The sequence below is a fragment of the Danio aesculapii genome, chromosome 7 (genome assembly GCF_903798145.1).
Source record: "Danio aesculapii chromosome 7, fDanAes4.1, whole genome shotgun sequence".
In the NCBI taxonomy this organism is placed as follows: Eukaryota; Metazoa; Chordata; class Actinopteri; order Cypriniformes; family Danionidae; genus Danio; species Danio aesculapii.
In genome coordinates, this window is record NC_079441.1 from 63,583,794 (window position 1) to 63,604,139 (window position 20,346).

General features: G+C 38.4%; 1 protein-coding gene across 1 annotated transcript in view; it reads right to left on the minus strand.

The window, feature by feature from the left end:
- dennd5a (DENN/MADD domain containing 5A) overlaps positions 1–20,284 on the minus strand; it is a 53,771-nt gene extending 33,487 nt beyond the window's left edge. Inside the window, exons 1-6 of the mRNA XM_056462324.1 lie at positions 19,826–20,284; positions 18,039–18,353; positions 11,894–12,109; positions 9,808–10,042; positions 6,498–6,648; positions 2,988–3,081 (exon numbers count right to left, since the gene is read on the minus strand). Coding sequence (XP_056318299.1) covers positions 2,988–3,081; positions 6,498–6,648; positions 9,808–10,042; positions 11,894–12,109; positions 18,039–18,353; positions 19,826–20,044 — 1,230 coding nt within the window. The 5' untranslated portion in view covers positions 20,045–20,284. The remainder of the gene's footprint in view (positions 1–2,987; positions 3,082–6,497; positions 6,649–9,807; positions 10,043–11,893; positions 12,110–18,038; positions 18,354–19,825) is intronic.
- Between the last annotated feature and the right edge of the window lie 62 nt (positions 20,285–20,346).

Sequence of the window (20,346 nt, forward strand, 5' to 3'; positions counted from 1 at the left end):
CCCAGTGAAGGACCCGCGAACTGCCAAGGAATACATCCGCAACCCATTTGTCAACAAATCAGGTGAATCCAGCATGGCTGTGCTGGAGATCGCAAATGACGGCAGCTTTTTAGGGGCCGTTCGCATATCGCGTCTTTTCTAGAGCTTGCACAAGTTCGACATTTCCAATAGAGGTGCCAGGCTTGCATGCACAAGCGGCGTGACGCACTTGCCCCTTCCAGACGTACCCAGCTGAATGAATGCCGTGAGTGCACTGCGAGTCACTTGACAAGAACTGAGCGATCAGCTTCAGCTTGTATGGAATATACACATTCCAGTAGAATTATTACCTCAGACAAACACAGAACACCCAAACACTGCAGTGCTTTGTAATTTTCTCCATGAATAAAACTTGTATCAGAGTGACAGCAATGTTTTGTCAGCTTGTCATTCTCTGAGAAAACGATTAATGGTCGCCTAGCAATATACTGTACAAACCACCGCTCCACTCGCCCACCTCCCACCCGGTCTGCGGTACAATAGTCAAGCGTTGATCGGACCGCGGTGATAAAAAGTTTGGGGACCACTGTTGTACACCACAATGTAGTGCTGAAGAACTTCTCATGGAAATGGTATACATTATAATATATGTTAAAATATATTTGTTGTATATAAACATAAAACATAAAACATAAACATATGTACAGTGAGGTCAATAAGTATTTGATCACCCAGTGATTTTTCAATATCCCCTACTTAGAAATCATGGAGGGGTGTAGAATTTTCACCATAGGTGCATTTCCGCTTTCAGAGACAGAATCTAAAAATAAAAATCCAGAAATCACATTGTATGATTTTTTAGCAATTTATTTGTAAATTACTGTGTCAAATAAGTATTTGATCACTTGCTTTTCAGCCAGATTTCTTACCCTCAAAGACTTGTTATTTTGCTTTTAAATAGTCCAGCTACACTCTGCTCATGATTCTAATTTAGTAGCACCTGTTTGAGGATGTTAGCTGTCATAAAGACACCTGTGCAGCCCAAAATCAGTCAAAAGTCTAAGTAGCAACATGGGCAAAACCAAAGAGCTATCAAAAGACACAAGAGACAAAATTGTAGACCTTCACAAAGCTGGAAAGGGCTACGGGGCAATTGCCAAGCAGCTTGGTGAAAAAAGAACAACTGTTGGAGCAATTGTCATAAAGTGGAAGAGGCTAATGATGACTGTCAAGGTCCCTCAGACTGGGGCCCCACGGAGGGTCTCAATGATGCTAGGAATAGTCAAGAATCATCCCAGAACTACACGGGAGGAGCTGGTCAATGCCGTGAAGAGAGCTGGGACCACCGTTTCAAAGACTACCATCAGTAATACATTAAGACGTCATGGTTTAAAATCATGCATCGCAAGAAAGATTCCCCTGCTTAAGTCAGCCCATGTCAAGGCCCGTCTGAAGTTTGCCAGGGACCTTCTGGATGATCCAAAGGAGTCATGGAAGAAAGTCCTGTGGTCAGATGAGACCAAAGTAGAACTTTTTGGTCTTAACTCCATTCGCCATGTTTGGAGGAAGAAGAATGATGAGTATCATCCCAATAATACCATACCTACAGTGAAGCATGGGGCTGGAAGCATCATGCTCTGGTGGTGTTTTTTTGCACAGGGGACAGGACGACTGCACTGTATAAAGGAGAGGATGAACGGGGCCATGTATTGTGAGACATTGGGCAAAAACCTTCTTCCCTCAGTCAGAGCATTAAAGATGGGTCATGGCTGGGTCTTCCAACATGACAATGACCCAAAGCACACAGCCAGGAAAACCAAGGAGTGGCTTCGTAAGAAGCATATCAAGGTTCTGGAGTGGCCTAGCCAGTCTCCAGATCTAAATCCAATTTGAAAATCTTTGGAGGGAGCTGAAACTTTGTGTTGCTCAGTGACAGCCCCGAAACCTGACAGATTTAGAGAAGATCTGCATGGAGGAGTGGGCCAAACTCCCTCCTGCAGTGTGTGCAAACCTGCTGATGAACTACAGAAAGCGTTTGACCTCTGTAATTGTTAACAAAGGCTTCTGTACCAATATTAAACATTTTTGACTCAATTGATCAAATACTTATTTGACACAGTAATTTACAAATAAATTACTAAAAAATCATACAATGTGATTTCTGGATTTTTATTTTTAGATTCTGTCTCTGAAAGCGGAAATGCACCTCTGGTGACAATTCTAGACCCCTCCATGATTTCTAAGTAGGAGATATTGAAAAATCACAGGGTGATCAAATACTTATTGACCTCACTGTATATACAAGTGCTGGGGATCTTCAATTCGATCTTACATTCAAATTTTAACAACAATTTAAAGTTCTGGTATATCAATAGAAGTGCCATAACACTTTAAACAACTAAGGTGTATTTTATAGCAGTATTCCCAAAACTAAAATATCTTGTGAATCTTAACTTCTCTATTCTAAGATCGCAAATGCAAATCCCCAATTTGTCTGTCTGTCTGTCTGTCTGTGTGTGTGTGTGTGTGTGTGTGTGTGTGTGTGTGTGTGTGTGTGTGTGTGTGTGTGTGTGTGTGTGTGTGTGTGTGTGTGTGTGTGTGTGTGTGTGTGTGTGCGTGTGTGTGTGTGTGCGTGTGTGTGTGTGTGTGTGTGTGTGTGTGTGTGTGTTCAAAGCCAGTTAGCAATGGACATTTGAAATACTTGTAAACATAATAAAAACTGCTTTAAGGCAGGATAAAATAGTTGTCTGCGTTTATTAATTAATAAATGCGTTAACACAATAATACTGGCTAACTTGCTGAGCCCTGGTGTATAGTATTAATGGATCAATATATGAGTTGAGACTGCTTGCTTATATATTTAAATAGTCTGATTCAATTTCCACTGTTAAGAGTCTGAAATCCTCCACCTCCCCCAGCTCCACCTGTCAAATTCATTTGTGTGTGTATAAACAGATATCATTTATATGTGGGAACAATTTATATTTGATTTATTATTGTGTCTGTACCTCTCTCTGGTCATTGTCCAGATAGAGATGTTCGGCGTGCTGTTTTTGTCGGTCTTTCCTCCGCCACTGTGCCGGTGCACTGCGCTTCGCCCATCTACAACAACATTAGATTAAAACGTTTCAAATCAAATGACCCAGCAGGCACACAACATTATAAGACGTTAATATTAGGTTAGATTTAGGTTGTGATGTCAGGTGACCAAAATTCAATGTCTAGCCAGCATCTACGGATAACGTTATTTTGACGTCCAATAACGACGTGAAATGACGTTGATATTTGGTTGATTTTAGGTTGTTGACAAGTGACCAAAATCCAACGTCGAGCCAACATCTTGAACCAACGTCATATTGACGTCAAATACTGAGATTTATTCATCAGGGATGGCAACCAAAATCCAACGTCTGATAGACGTTATAGTGGTAACGTCCATACAACGTCAAGCCGTAACGTCATTAGACATTGATATTTGGTTGTTTTTAGGTTGCGTTTGAAATAAGTCTGTCCAACATACCAAAATAAGTCTGTCCAACGTTGAACACTGACTTTGGTCTAATGTTGGGTTCTGACGTTAACACGATTTTCGTTTCCACACAGAATACAACATCCCCATGACGTTGAGGTACAGTGTCAATCTGACATCATGTTGACGTCCTGTGACTGCTGGGTACCGTCATAATTTTCATTAGGTTTGAGGATGTTTTATTAGGCTTCAAAGATTGATTTACCCAAACATAATACCGTCATGAAGTAACAACCTTATGTCGAGTTCAGACTGCATGATTTTAGCCCTGATTTGGACTTACCGACAGGTTTTGAGAAATGGCCGACAAATGCCTGAAATCACAGGCAAATCGGTGCTCATGCACGTGAGTGACAATCACACAGTATGAACTATCAAAGACGCAATCTGAGAGAATCGTCGGGTCCCAAGAAATGGAGGAAAAACTAGTGGAGGTTTGACAGGAGAACCCGTGTCTGTTTGACGTTTCATTCAGAAAGTTAAAAAAGAAAGTTGAGGAGAAATTGCTAATTCCCTTCAAACCCAGGTGAGCAAATATGTAAATTTTCTACCCCATTAAGGGCTTCTTTCTCGTTATGTAGTTAATAACAAAAGATATACTACATGTTTTAGGCTGTGAGATGTAGTTTGGACAAAGTTGTCGGCGATTCTTCTTATTGTACAGTCATGCCATGTGAAAGCCCCTGTTGCCGATCTATCCTGCAGTGTAAACAAAAAAGCGACAAAACGCTAGCCCAGATAGTCATGCAGTGTGAAAACATCTGTGACACGACTACTTTGAAAATCATGCAGTCTGAACTCGGCATTATTGGTCTGAGAAATTCTGAATATTAATATTATGACAAGTGCAATATATCTAAAACAAATTTTGGTCCCACTTTATATTGTCGCTTATACATGGTAACTAGATGTGTAAGTAGTATGTAACTACAGTGTATGTACACACTGGTACATAGTATTTACTTGTGTAATACTGGTGTTACTACACACATGTTACAACACACTGAATGGTATGTGTAAGTTCAAATGTGTAACAGGACTTTGGTAACAACACTAAGAAAGTACACATCTGTAACAAGAATTACATAAGTGCAATGTGTAACAACAACATGTACTTGCAGGTGTTTTCCCACTTCCACACCTGTTTGCATACCATGTGCTTCTGAACACTGTATTAGAATAAGAACGGCAGAACTAACGCTGCATTAGAAGGTTTCACCTTGTGATACCAGTGTTATTACAGGGTAAATCCTCAGAAACTGTCTACTCAATATAAAGTGTACAATGGTCTCATATTACTGTGTAATATATAAAACCTAAGCCTTTGTGCAACTTTTTGACAACAGCAAACTTCTGCCAAAAAAGTATAAATAGAAATATACTGAAATATACAAATGCCTTATATGTTGTTTTAAGGTAAACTGTAAAATCACATCAGTAATTCACATTAAAGGGGTAGTTTACCAAAGATTGTGTTATTAAAGTCCTATTACACATTTGAACTTACACATACTATTTAGCGGGCTGTTAAATGTGTGTAGTTACACCAGTATTACACAAGTAAATACTATGTACCAATGTGTACATACACTGTAGTTACATACTACTTAATTATCTAGTTACTGTGCAAGTTCCCAGGTATAAGCGACACTTAATATTAAGTGGGACCCAATTTTTGCCTTCAATCTTCTGAATACATTTGATATTCACACTCCTTTTTTAAAAATAATGATGTTGTTGTTGTTGTTTTTGTACACGGAGTTTATTTTGTACACTAATGCCAAGTTCAGACTGCATGATTTTAGCCCCGATTTTGACTCGCCGACAGGTTTTGAGAAATCGCAGACAAATGCCTGCAATCACAGGCAAATCGGTGCTCGTTCACATGAGTAACAATCACGTAGTATGAACTATCAAAGACGCGATCTGAGAGAATCGCTGATAAGTCGCCGACACCCGTGAGATATTTGGCGTGCTACATATCTGGAGCTGTCTGCGATTCAAATCATGCTGTGTGAAATGTGTTCTGATTGAAAATAATATCGGCGATCACCTACAGCCAATGACAGAGCAGCATTCACTAGTGTGGGTATCTGCAGGCCAGCAGGAGGATGGGGAAGAAGTTAAAAGCGCTTCTTCTCAGTCTATTTGGATCCATGAAATGGAAGAAAAAGTAGTAAAAATTTGGCAAGAGCACCCGTGTCATCTGAGCAATATCAGCCGGGTTGAAAAAGAAAAAAAGGTGAGGAGAAATTGCAGTTAATTAATTAATTGCAGTCATTATGTAGTTAATAACGAAAGATATACTACGTGACCTCGCGTTGTTTCCATGTCAATTATCGCATGTGTTTGGTTGTGAGAGACGTAGTTTGCAGGCCGAGACAAAGTTGTCAGTGATTCTTCCTATTGTAAAGTCATGCCGTGTGAAACCTCCTTTCGCCAATCCATTCCACAGCGTAAACAAAGCATTGACGAAACGCTAGCCCAGATAGTCATGCAGTGTGAAAACACCGGTGACATGACTACTTCGAAAATCATCCAGTCTGAACTCGGCATTAGGCTGTCCCGTGACCCTTTCAGAAATTAATTCTCTGCTGATTTGGTACTCCATTATTATTGTTACCACTGTATTATTATTATTAATTAACATTATTTGTGGTAACTCAGTACATGTGTTCACTTTTTAAAGGATTACATAACTGAACACTGGAGTTACGCCAGAATTGTTTTCATAATGTCTTAAAATAGAAAACAGAAAATAGTATTGTGCAACATTATGTTGTTTTTTATATATTTTTGATCAAATAAATGCAAATAAATTGATATATTTGCATGATTTTCTTAGCTTGAGCTTTTAACTCAACAGTCACAGGACTAAAATAGCCTTCCTTTTAAGCTTTTTATTCTTTACAAAAATAATAACAAGAAACTTTTTTTTTAAATTGCCAATCATAATGCTATTATAATACAGCCAGGAGATTGTTCTTACTTGTTGCTGGTGGGTCCAGTGGAGAGCACATCTGACTGTAAGCGAGGGAAAAAACCCGGCTCGTATCGGCCCTGACCGATCTTCATGTCCAGCAGATGGGGATGCAGAGCCGTGTGGTCGATCTTACACAGTCTCACCTCTATGGCCTTTTCTGAAAGAATAGGTCACACACACACATTTACTAAAGAATCACAGAAACTCAGTACGCTGTCAGCACAGAAACTATGCTTTCATTACAGAAACACTAAACCCACAGGTGGGAGGAGTGAGAGTTCGTGATGTGGGAGAAATTAAAGAGACACTTAAGCCACTGATGTGAACCCACACGCCATGCTCAAAATATATCTTACACAACACAAACCCACCCTATCAGCCATTCAGAGGTGCTACACGGAGAGATGAGGACAATGTTTGAAAAAAAAAATTTAATATGAAATGCGTTTATGGTATAACATACACTCCTAATTAAAATAAAATGAAATTTTATATAATTAAAATTTAATTTAATTAAAAATTAAATTAAACAATAAAATTAAATAAAATAAAAATATAAAAGAGTTGAATAGAATAAAATGAAATGAAACTAAATTAACATAAAATACAAAATAAAATAAAATAAAGTAAAATAAAAATTAAATTAAATTAAATTAAATTAAATTAAATTAAATTAAATTAAATTAAATTAAATTAAATTAAATTAAATTAAATTAAATAATAAATTTAGAATTTTGGGTGAACTATCTCTTTAAATATTAAATTAAATTAAATCAAATTAAACAATAAAATAAAATAAAATAAAATAAAATAAAATAAAATAAAATAAAATAAAATAAAATAAAATAAAATAAAATAAAATAAAATAAAATAAAATAAAATAAAATAGTATTTGTTTTTCCTTTATTGGCAGTCAGTGGTTACAGGTTTCAGCTTTCTTGTGTGTTTCGTCTTCTTGTGTGTTCAACAGAAAAAAGAAATGCATAAAGGGTATAAAAGAACCAATAGTAAGTAAATTTTGGATTTTTGGGTGAACTATCCCTTTAAATAATAATTAATAACTAAACTAAACTAGGAACTAATATAAAATTCATTTTAATGACTAAAAACCACTTAGACATCAGATATAATTTTGCTTTTTTCTTTCTTCGGCAGGCTTTCATTGAGGCTCAGGATAAACCAATAAAGTATTTATTGCTGTGTAAATATTGTCATGCTAACAAGCTGTCTTAATTAAATTTAGATGATGATTGCAATCCATTAAATACTGTACCTTTCTATCAAAGTTATCAAGATGAATTTGTTCTAACAGATAACTCTTGAGTTAATGTCATATTCATTATCTAAACTATACTAAAAGAACTGCAATAATGTGAGAAATGTAAGGTGTCTGAATAAAGTTTGGCTGAACTGTATATAATCATGAAACAAGTCACAAAAATGAAATGCAAAATTCTTTAGAAATGAGAGCCAATTTCTCCACATGAAGCAGATACAGACTGAAACTGCGGTTCATCAACCGGCCACTAGAGGCTGAAATTCCCAACTTTACAGTAATTTTTTGTTGTGCAGTACTGTGTAAAAGTTACTCCAGTGTTGGAGAGAGGCTCTTTGTCCTGGTTTGAACTGCATTTCTACCTGTGTTGTTAGTAATGTTATCTGAATTAATGGAATTGTGAATGTTGAAAAGTACAGGTAAGATTTAATTCATTATGCCATTCCTTCCGGAATGGACTTTAGTGGTAATAGTTTTCATTTGCAGCATGATAGTGATCCGCTAATTGCAGTGAAATCTTATTTGGAGAAAGAAAACAGCTAATAAAACACAGACAGTCATGAAATGGCCTACACAGGGTCCAGACCTGAATATTATAGAGGCCGTATGAGATCACCTGGACAGAAAAAAAGACTCAATAGGAGACTCAAACTCTAATGGAGCCTGATATAACACAGCACATTATTTCAGAAAATGTCAGGACAAACCAGTGCCAAGGAAAACCTCATTAAACATAGACTTTTGTTTGAAGAGGAAACGTTGTGCTGTTGTTGTTTTGTTGTAAATATTTCCTATATTTTCTGTTTGCTTTTAATAAAGAGACTGATTGATTATATATTATGGGAAAGTCTTAGGCCAACAAAGCTGGTGTAGTGCTTAGTACTTTTACACAGTACTGTATATAGCGACGATTACCCTTCATAAACCTGTGTGTGTGTGAAGGGGGGAATTTTTAAAACTCATACCTTTTATTTATATGATGTCTTAAAATTCAGAATTAAGGGGTGTGGCAACTTGAGTGACAGCTCTCTGCTGCTTGCCTTCACGTCACCTCAACTGATTCTAGCAGCTGAACTTGGCATATATTTCATATTTGTGTTCATATTTACAGTTTATTGCTTTTTGAGATTATTTCTAACAATTATCAAACAATATGACATGCTGACATATCAAACAATATGAAACTTAAGTCCACCTGAAATCAAAATTTGACTTTTAACCCTTTAACTCCTGTCAACTGTTCAAATGGACTACCCTTTCGTTATGTTCGGGACTGTTTTTGTCCCACTGCCATACCATATAATCATGCGCTCTTCATTGTTGGTGTTTTTCCCCATTAGGAAGAGGTAGAATTTGTCATTTTTACTGTCGATCATCAGTTGGCACCATTTACCCTTTAGACAGGCCTGTGCAAAATAGTTTCCGGCTTTTATATGAAGTTCTATGGAGTAAAACAGCAGATTATAGTGTGCTTGCATAAATACACTTACTATGTTTACTATGTTCTGAGAGCTGAGCTGCTTATTTTTATTTTCTCAAACATATCAAGGTAGTGCAAAGATCTCTCTCACACTTACACACATTTACACACACGATACTCCATATATAACCATATAATTTTAAGCCGGAAACTAAGCTTTTTTACACTGCAACTGATGATCAACAGTAAAAATAACTAATTTTACCGCTTCCCAACAGGGAAAACCACCAACAATCAAGAATGCAGGATTGTATGGTGTCATGGCTTTGCAAAAAAATGTCATTATAATGAAAGTCAATTGACATTAAAAAAAAGTCTCATTATAATGGAAGTCAATGGGGCAAAAACAGTCCCGAACATAATGAAAGGGTTATTCATTTTCCCAGAATGTTGTGAATATTTGAACATTTTCAAAGCATTTTCACAAAATATGTGTCAAAATAAAATCTCACCAAAAGTGATTCCAGTTGCTCAAACACAGAGAACTTTATAGGCAAATTAAGACTCAATATCACCCCAGAGTGGATGAAAACGTCTCCAACAGCACACAAGGGCCTCACCTGCTTCATCGATATTGGTGCATTTCTGGTACATGGAGGTCCGCAGGGTGGGTGTCCTGACATTTATCATGCGGATTTTGTCAACACGGGAATCAAAAACTCGCAGTGTGTGCTCTTTGTCCTCGTCATCGTGGCACAGGATCTTACTGTCGATGAAAGAGGCAAACATCTGCGTCTCCAGAAAGCGGGAGAGGAACGGCAGGTACGGTTCGGGCTGATCTGACAGGAAGGAGGCCTGCAATGGGTGGAAATTACAAAAGGCAAACACCGTGAAGCTGCTGTGGGCTGAAAAGACCATCGGCATTTCAACATCCAAACTTTATCATTTACACTATATAGGAGCATCCTAAATACACTGTAAAAAATATCAGTAAATGAGCAGTAGTTTTGTTTGCGATTCAAAGTGCTATAATTTAAATAAAAGATTCAAATTGTAAAGTAAATAAAGATAATGGCTGCATCCGAAACCGCCTACCCCTCAGTAGTTACTGCATTTGAATTTAAACGTACTACTCAGCCGTTAGAAAAGTATGTTCTATACAGTATGAATGTGAGCAGTATGAATGGAATTCGGACGTACTACATCCGCCATTTTGGCATGGTCACGTCACCTACCTGTGTCAGTTGCGTCGCTTTACTTCCATTCATAAATTCTCTCGCAGGGCATCATCGGATAGCGCAGCGTGCATGGAATGCGCACTTCAGAATCTCGCCTGAAGTAGTAAGTCATCCGGGTACTTCTCGCATACTGATTTTCGAATTCTATGAGTTAGGACATACTACTCAGCTCACATACTGATTTTAGCGTACTGTATAATATGGAAGTATGCTGTTTTGGATGCAGCCAATAATATTAATATTAAATTTATATTAATAGTATTATTATAAAATATAATATAAATAGTAGAATGTTAATATTAACTTACAATAAAAGTGTCCATAACCCTATTAAATAATCTTTATTTTGCCAAAACTCAGTTTTGTTTCGTTTTATTCTGTCTTTATTGTTTAAATATAGCTTAACCATACAAATGTCCAATTATTTAAATGCATTAAACCTTAAGTTAAGTTAAGTTAAGTTAAGTTAAGTTAAGTTAAGTTAAGTTAAGTAAGGTTAAGTTTGGTTAACTTAAGTTACTGTGAGTGAAGTTAAGTTAGTTGTTATTTAAATGCATTAAACCTTAAGTTAAGGGAAGTTAGTTATGTTAAGTAAAGTTTAGTTAAGTTTAGTTAAGTTAATTAAGTTACTGTAAGAAAGTTAAGTTAGCTATTTTAAGTTAAGTTTAGTTAGTTATGCAAGTTAAGTTAAGTTTAGTTTAATTACTGTAAGTGAAGTTAAGTTAAGGCAAGTTAGTTATGTTAAGTTTAGTTAAGTTAATTAAGTTACTGAAAGTGAAGTTAAGTTCGTTGTTTTAAGTTAGTTAAGTTACTGTAAGTTATTTATTTTAAGTTAAGTTAGTCATTTTAAGTTAAGTTAAGTTTATAATAACGTGCGCGTGATTATTGAAGTGCTTCTGACACTCGATCCTTTCAGAAACGGACAAACGTGAGAGTGATACGTGAAAAAACAAAGGAGCAAATGATTTCAGCAACCTAAAACATGAACAAACTGCCATGTTAAATTATTATCATTGCCTTTTGGACTATTATAAACCCGAAATGACAAGATGCTAATGTTACATGTGCTGACTGTGTATGTTTCGTATTGTTTATGAACCCAAATAAGACCTGAATGTATGTTTTGGGTATTTTTTGTGCTTTGTGTTTATGTTCAACTGAACTGTACCACTCAGTGGAAACGAGGCATTAGAGCTGCACAATTAACCACAGAAGAATCAACATCTCAATTCCCACCCACACAATCTGATTCCTAAATGCAAATGTCTTTGTCTTTTAAATCTTTGACAGTCATCACAGCAAAAACATTCAGATCTGTCATGTACAATGATGAAACAGCTTCAGCCTTTACTCTTTTCAAGCAGACAGTTTTGTTATTTCAGTCCCTATTAAACAAAAATCCAGCATCATCTATCTCTAATCATATTTGTCCAGCATCAAAGTTCATAAATGGAAAGTGAATCCTCACCTTGTCAAAGTTCTGCATCTGGTCTCGGTTGCTGAACCAGGACTCTTTGTCTTGGCTGGGCTGAATAACAAACACCTCATAATCCGAGAACATCTGCGAGAAACGGTTGGCGAAGACCTCTCGCACCCGAATGTTCAGCTGGTGCATTTTCATCTCTTCTTCTTCGCACTGCACTTTTGTATCCTTATTAGTGCTCGCGTCGTCCTTCACGTCCAACTGTTCAACACATCCAAAGAAAACACACACTTACAAACGGGCACAAAAGTAAAATGATGCATGTTCACACAAGTGTCAAATTGTACCACATCCAACAGGAGTAACTTTGGACGCAAGAGGAAGCTGTCTGAAAGGGATGTCTGCGTGCTAACCTGGATTGTATCCAAAAAAACATAAACCCCCCCCAAAAAAAACCCAACTCACTGCACAATTACTGTAAATGTGCACATCAGGTCTCCTGTTTCCACCAAAACTCTTCGTCAGGAGTTCCACGGGGTCAATATATATGGCCAGGCTGTTAAAGCCAAACCGTTGGTCACTCGTGTCAATGCAAAATGTAGGTTTTAATGGTGCCAGCAGCGAAAATCGTGGGCTGTGGACAATGTGAAACATGTATTGTTCTCTGATGAATCCACCTTAATCATCTTTCCCACATCTGGGAGAGTTACGGTGTGGAGAAGCCCCAAAGAAGCATACCACCCAGACTGTTGCATGCTCAGAGCGAAGCATGGAGGTGGATCAGTGATGGTTTGGGCTGCAATATCATGGCATTCCCTAGGCCCAATACTTGTGCTAGATGAGCGCGTCACTGCCAAGGATTACCGAACCATTCTGGAGGACCATGTGCACCCAATGGCTCAAATATTGTATCCTGAAGGCAGTGCCATGTATCAAAGTAGTTTTGTGAAGGCCATCTCCCATGACCTGCACAGTCACCTGACCTACATATTATTAAGTCACTTTGGGGTGTTTTGGAGGAAACATCAGGAAATGTTTTCCTCCATGAGCATCACATAGTGATCTGGCCACTATTCTACAAGAAGAATGTCTCAAATCCCTCTGGCCACTGTGCAGGACATGTATCTGTTGTTCTCAAGACCAATTGATGCTGTATTAGCAGCAAAAGGAGGCCCAAAACCATACTAATGAATTATTGTGGCAATTCAAGCGAAGTTGGTTTAAATACAGACTTTTTGATTTACAGCATTTTTTATATAACATCCTAAATTGTATAAAATAAACTTTTAAAATACAGCGCCTCTCATATTCTTAATATGAAATCTCCCATGCCCTGCACGGTTACCTGATCTAATTATTATTGAGTCACATTGGGGTGTTTTGAAGAAGCGAGTCAGGAAACGTTTTTCTCCACCAGCATCATGTAGTGACCTGGCCACTATTCTACAAGAAGAATGGCTCAAAATCCCTCTGGCCACTGTGCAGGACATGTATCTGTTGTTCTCAAGACCAATTGATGCTGTATTAGCTGCAAAAGGAGGCCCAAAACCATACTAATGAATTATTGTGGTCTAAAACCAGGCATTTTAGTTTCATTGTCCAACCCCTGTGGCAATTAATCCATGGTAATTAAGCGAAGTTGGTTTAAATGCAGATTTTTACAGATTTTTTCATCTAACATCATAAAATGTAGAAAATACACTTTTAAAATACAGCTCCTGTCATATTCTTATTATAAAAATCTCCCATGCCGGCACAGTTACCTGATCTAAATATTATTGAGTCCCTCTGGGGTGTTTTGGAGAAGCGAGTCAGGAAACGTTTTCCTCCACCAGCATCACGTAGTGACCTGGCCACTATTCTACAAGAAGAATGGCTCAAAATCCCTCTGGTTAATATCCACATGTATCTGTTGTTCTCAAAACCAACTGATGCTGTATTGGCTGCAAAAGATGGCCCAAAAGGATGCCCTACATGATACTAATGAATTATTGTGGTCTAAAACCAGGCATTTTAGTTTCATTGTCCAACCCCTGTGGCAATTAATCCAGGGCAATTAAGCGAAGTTGGTTTAAATGCAGATTTTTACAGAATTTTTTATCTAACATCCTAAAATGCAGAAAATATACTTTTAAAATACAGCTCCTGTCATATTCTTAATATGAAAATCTCTCATGGCCTGCACAGTCACCTGATAAAAATATTATGGAGTCACTCTGGGGTGTTTTGGAGGAGCGAGTCAGGAAACGTTTTCCTCCACCAGCATCACGTAGTGACCTGACCAGGACATGTATCTGTTGTTCTCAAGACCAATTGATGCTGTATTAGCTGCAAAAGGAGGCCCAAAACCATACTAATGAATTATTGTGGTCTAAAACCAAGCGTTTTCGTTTCATTGTCCAAACTGTGTATATAAATATATATAACAATCTATAGCAATTAAGTGTATACGTGTATACAGATTTTTTTATGCAAAATCCTAAAATGTAGAAATTATACTTTTAAAATATAGCTCTTGTCATGTTCATAATATGAATACAAGCAAAAAATAAATAAATAAAAACTCAACAAATGAAAAAAGTGCCATTCCCAACAACATTTTAAAACCTGTCAAATGTAAAAGAAGGGGTTATCAAAGAAGAGAGTGGGAAAAATCTGTCAGCAAATATCAGCACAGAGCTTTTCAGAGCCGATCGGAGTTATCTACTTTCCATGGTGACTCCCTGAACAGAGAGCAGAGGGAGTGCTGGGAACGGAAGTCTACAAATCTGCTTTGATTTATGAGACAAATGAGGCTCATTCCCGGGAGAATATAACCGTACAGAGCAAGTGGCAATACACAGAGCGCAACAAGAAGAGCAAACAAGCGTCTGACAGCTCACTCTAAATAAGGGAATCGCTGAATATCAAGGAAATAAACCAGCATTAAGGATGTGACAAACTATCTAGGAGCTATATTAAGGAGAAGGGGTCAATCCCTGGTCTTTAGAAAGCGTGTGTGTCCTTAAGCTGCTTACTGTCATAGAGAGAAACCTTTCAGAGAATCAGAGCACAGCGCTCGCTCTTAACAGCCAATTGTTCAGCTTTTTCATTGCCCACACAATAATTAGGATTTCGTTGCCCACTCTGAAAAGATCTCTCTTTCACAAAGCAGCTGTCATCACTGCTGAAGGTATTGTTCTGTTCAAAAGGGAAATTAATGAATTCGCAGCAACCAGACGAACTTAAAGTGAACTTAAAACAGGCAGGAGAAACAAATTGTCTTTTGAGGCAATTACAGGGTATATACTGAATTAGAGAGTGAAATTCAGTACCTTTTAAGACCTCCTTAATGACTCTTTCCATACATTTTAAGACCTCAATGCCACTTTAGTTTTCAACCAGTAACATTGATGACATTTTAACTAACAGTATAGTTATTAAATACTGATTGAAAGATCCTAATCCTAAACTAAAACATTATTCATATAGTGAAAACAAATGCTAATCCAGCAGGGGGCGCCTATAGAACTGCAGAAATAACGGTGTTGCTTTGGTTACTGCAGTAAACAAAGCAACATGATGACAAATCTAGCAGGATTTGAACGATTTCATAAACTACATGGCACCCTGAAATTCATTCATTTTCCCTTGGCTTAGTTGGTTATTTATCAGGGGTCGCCACAGCGGAATGAACCACCATATATTCCTGTATATGTTTCTACGCAGGGGCAGCCCTTCCAGCCACAACCCATTATTGAGAAACATCCATACACACTCATTCACACATACACTCAAACACTACAGTCAGTTCAGTTCATCCAATTCACCTATAGCGCATGTCTTTGGACTGTGGGGGAAACCGAAGCACTCGGAGGAAACCCACGCCAACATGGGCAGAACATGCAAAATCCACACAGATACAGTATGTCAACTGGCCCAGCCAGAACTTGAACCAGCGACCTTCTTGCTGTGAGGCGACAGTGCTAACCACTGAACCACCGCGCCGTTCAAAGATTAAATTCAGGCAAACTTTAGCATACTGATGCAAAATGTAATACCTTGTAAATTAGCATTTAAGACTTAAATACTTTTTAAACCCTACTGAAAAAAACAGCTTAAACCAGTCTAGGCTGGTTGGTTGGTTTTAGCTGGTTGACCAGCCTGGTTTTAGAGGGGTTTTGGCCATTTCCAGGCTGGTTTCCAGCCATTTCCAGCCTGGTCTTAGCTGGTCAGGCTGGAAAATGACCAGCTAAAACCAGCTTGACCACCTAGCCAGGCTGGGAGCCCAGCCAAAACCAGCTATGTCCAGCTTAAACCAGGCTGGTCAAGCTGGTTTTAGCTGGATTTAGCTGGTCATTTTCCAGTCTGACCAGCTAAGACCAGGCTGGAAATGGCTGAAAACCAGCCTGGAAAAGGCCAAAACCCCTCTAAAACCAGGCTGGTCAACCAGCTAAAACCAGCCAACCAGCCTAGGCTGGTTTAAGCTGGATTTTTCAGCAGGGAAGCCTTTAAATTTCTCTAACTAACTAACTTTTAATACTTTTTAAAACCCCACGGACAGCCTGAACTAACAGCATTGTGGAACTGTGAAAGACTTTGGTGTAATGACATTTAATGCAAACGTAAAAATGTAATGAAATTTATAGGAAGCTAAGAATTTGAGAGGTCATGTTTATTTTACAAGTATATTTTATGTTTAACTCCAGGTCTTCAACCACAGGGTCGCAATTCCGTACAAGGGTTGTAAAAGAGTTTCTCCCGGGCCGCAAGAATGCAGACTTACTCTATATGGCATCACACTTTATTGTTAGTTACTCCTTCAAAAATGCAGTATGTAAGTTTGACACCCAGTGGTTGAACTAGGTATTACATTCCTGGACCAAAACAAACCAAGCACAGGTTGCCGGATTAAGGAGCGCGTCTGACTTGAATCGTGTTCTAAATTAAAGTAACGGCACCCGATAGAAGGAATGTTTTCCATATTAAAAGGTTTTTGTTCTTACCAACAGCTTGAATTGTTATATTGGAAACAGTTTCTATTGAACAACAGTTTCAGGTAAACAACAGGATAAACTGATCACCTCAGGTACACCTCATGTGCTTTATTCAGTGTTAAATGCTAATTATGCGTGTTAGAATGCCATTTTACATGACATTTATTGCCATATACTGAAAGCTTTACAACTGTGAAATAACGCAAGCCAACACAGTGATTCAGCATGTACATTTAATAATGTTAAAGAGGTTTAATATGTATTAAATAGATTACCAACCTTACCATAGCATGAGTGAGTGCACTATTATGTGCTTCTGGATGGCTGTATTTAAATTTCTGTGGTGTTTCGTCTGGTGCAAACAGCCAAATTGTTTATCACTGTTTATCATCTCATCACGACCTTCTTGCTGTGAGGCAACAGTGCTAACCACTGAACCACCGCGCCGTTCAAAGATTAAATTCAGGCAAACTTTAGCATACTGATGCAAAATGTAATACCTTTTAAACTAGCATTTAAGACTTAAATACTTTTTAAAGCCTTTAAATTTCTCTAACTAACATTTAATACCTTTTAAAACCCCACGAGTTGAATTTTGGTCCCCATGCTGGCTGTTTAAAGCCATTTCAGTCATCATACAGTAAATATCCGTCATCTTCTCATCAGTGACATGCATGTAAACAGTCTCTGAATCAATGCGTGTAAAGATTTTGGACATTTTCTTGGACACTTTTAATGCTTTTAAACAGTTTGCTGCGTTTATAAATCGCCCATGTCTTGAGGTCATTCAATATGAGGCGATTTACCTTGTATGTGTGATTTGATTGGACAGGAATAACAGGACTGAATTTCCTAATCCCCATTGACAAGAAAATATAGTGACTGCAGGTTGAAGGAAAATGGTGGAGTAAAGTACAGATACAGCACTAAAAATGTACTCAAGGGAAAGTAAAACAGTAATTTGAGTATTTGTAATTAGTTACTTTAACCACTGGTAGTAACAAATGATTAATTTCAGTGTAAGTTCATATTAGTTAAAGCCACCTGATATAAAGTGGGACTGGTTTTTCTATTTTATAAGAATAAGTAAGATTTACTCACTCACAGTATTCAAACTTAGTACACCCTGATTTAAGGGACTTTAAAAACGAGCCTATTTCCAAATAAAAGCGCTCCTTTAAGTGTGTTAGTTGTAGTATGTGCCTCATGCTTACCTTCTCCAGACTGACTCCAGTCCTCTTGACCAGCGCTTGCAGGCGAGCGATGGTTTGGTTTTCTCTCAGCAGGAATGAGTTGAGCGGCGAGCCGGCCAGGTTCCCGTTGCGCTTGTCAGAGGCCATGTCACCTGATCGGAAGCCCCTGATCTTGCTCTGGCCCTCGCTGCATTGTGGGTTCGCTTCTGGAGACAAGCCAAACGCCAGCAGAACCTCAGAGATCTCCTGGATAAACTCCAGCTTGTTGGGGAACTGAGGCAGGTCTTCGGGTAGCTCGATGAAGTGGTTGTCAATATCGACAAAGCAGAGATTGGCCTGAAGGATACAAGAGTCGTTTTGTTACAAACATTGATCTCTGGGGTTTATATTATAGAGACATTTCAGAGACAATGATGAGAGCTCTTTATGAACTAATAAATCAAACATTGTCAGTTGAAAATTGCAAATAAAATACAAACAATTTGACAGTTTTAGAATTTTACATGGGCGCTAGTCGCTAGTTCGAGCCTCAGCTGGGTCAGTTGGCATTTCTGTGTGGAGTTTGCATGTTCTCCCCGCGTTTGCGTGGGTTTCCTCTGGGTGCTCCGGTTTCCCCCACAGTCCAAAGACATGCGGTACAGGTGAATTGGGTGTGCTAAAATTGTCCGCAGTGGATGTGAGAGTGTATGAGTGTTTCCCAGTGATGGGTTGCAGCTGGAAGGGCATCCGCTGTGTAAAACATATGCTGGATAAGTTGGCGGTTCATTCCGCTGTGGCGACCCCAGATTAATAAAGGGACTGAGCCGAAAAGAAAATGAATGAATGAATAATTTTACATACAGGCAAAAATATGATGTCATGTGATGTAAACATGAGGCTTCATTTCAACAACCACACACACACCATTTCGAACCATCATTCATTCGTTCATTTTCTGAAACATTTGAATGAAATATGCTCCCTTTAAACTGAAATCAGGGCAGAACATCCTGTTGAGTCCACTTTGCAGGGCACTTGATGAAGTAGGACAAACATCTGACGTAAAAAGTGAAACTTACGAAATGTGAGGCGCGAGGTAAAGATAGCTGGACAGGTGTGTGTAGTTGTTGGTGTGTGTGTATTGGTTTTAGTTGTTTACGAGGACAGTTTTTTTGTATAATGTCATGGGTATGGCGACCTAGTTGTACTCTATTACGATGGTTTACAAGGTCTGATGTCCTTGTAGTTCCAAAGGCTTTCAAAATTATCCACAAGTTTCCTGTGAGGAAGCAAACCAGGTACGAACACTGGTGCAATTAGGATCTGTTTGCGTTGCTTAGCAATGTACTTAAAGGACACGACACACCAAAACACATTTTTTTAGATGTTCAGAGTCACATATGTGTCCCACGCTGCTACAAACACTATCAGGACACATATATTTCACAAAAAAGTAAAAATTGGTTGTATTTGTGTTATTTTCGAGCAAATTTGTTTAGAAGCTGCGTCACGGCCATAAGATCATTGTGTCAATTCTAGCATGGAGACTGGCTGTCTGTCCCGGCGAGTACAACATGACGTCTTTGAGTTTTCAGCATCAGTTCAAGAGGAAAACTTGGTTAGAACCAATCAGCGTGCTCTATTGTGAATGAGGTGCAATGATGGCATTTTTAGAGCGGCCAATTGGCCTCACAGGTCAAGTTTCCTATGAGGGTTGGGTTCAGGGGTAGGGCAATAATATAAATGTTTTTTACAGTATAAAATGCATTAAGCTTATGGAGAGCCCTCGTAAACCACCAATACTAACATGTGTGTGTGTGTTTGAGTACCTCTTGGGGAAGCTCCAGTTTGGTGCGGTCGTCCTGGCCGTTAGAGTGCAGACCCATGAGGTACGGCACAGGAGCATCCAGGAAGTGGAGCAGGGACGCAGGCAGGATAGGCACGTACACATGCTGCCACTGAAAGGGGAACATTAAGGCTGTGATGCTCTCCGCCACCGTCATCAGCCGCTGGTAATCTGGACATAAAGGAAAAAAACACAGATGCATTCAGACACGTGACGGTCAGAGCAGGGTTACACTACACTGAGCTCATTTACAGAGCCATGCAGATTATCAGGAGACACACAGACTCACAACTCACAACCAAAACAAGAACAGATTTCAACAGAGGTGAAGCAAAGTAATTTAATCAGAGCAGAAAGAGAATATCACTCAAATTACTATTAGTAAGGTGAGTGATGTTTTTCTTTCTTTCTTTCTTTCTTTAAACCTTTATCCACTGACTTCTGTAGTAGAAAAACAAATACAATAGAAGTCAATGGTTACAGGTTTTCAACTTTTTCTAATAT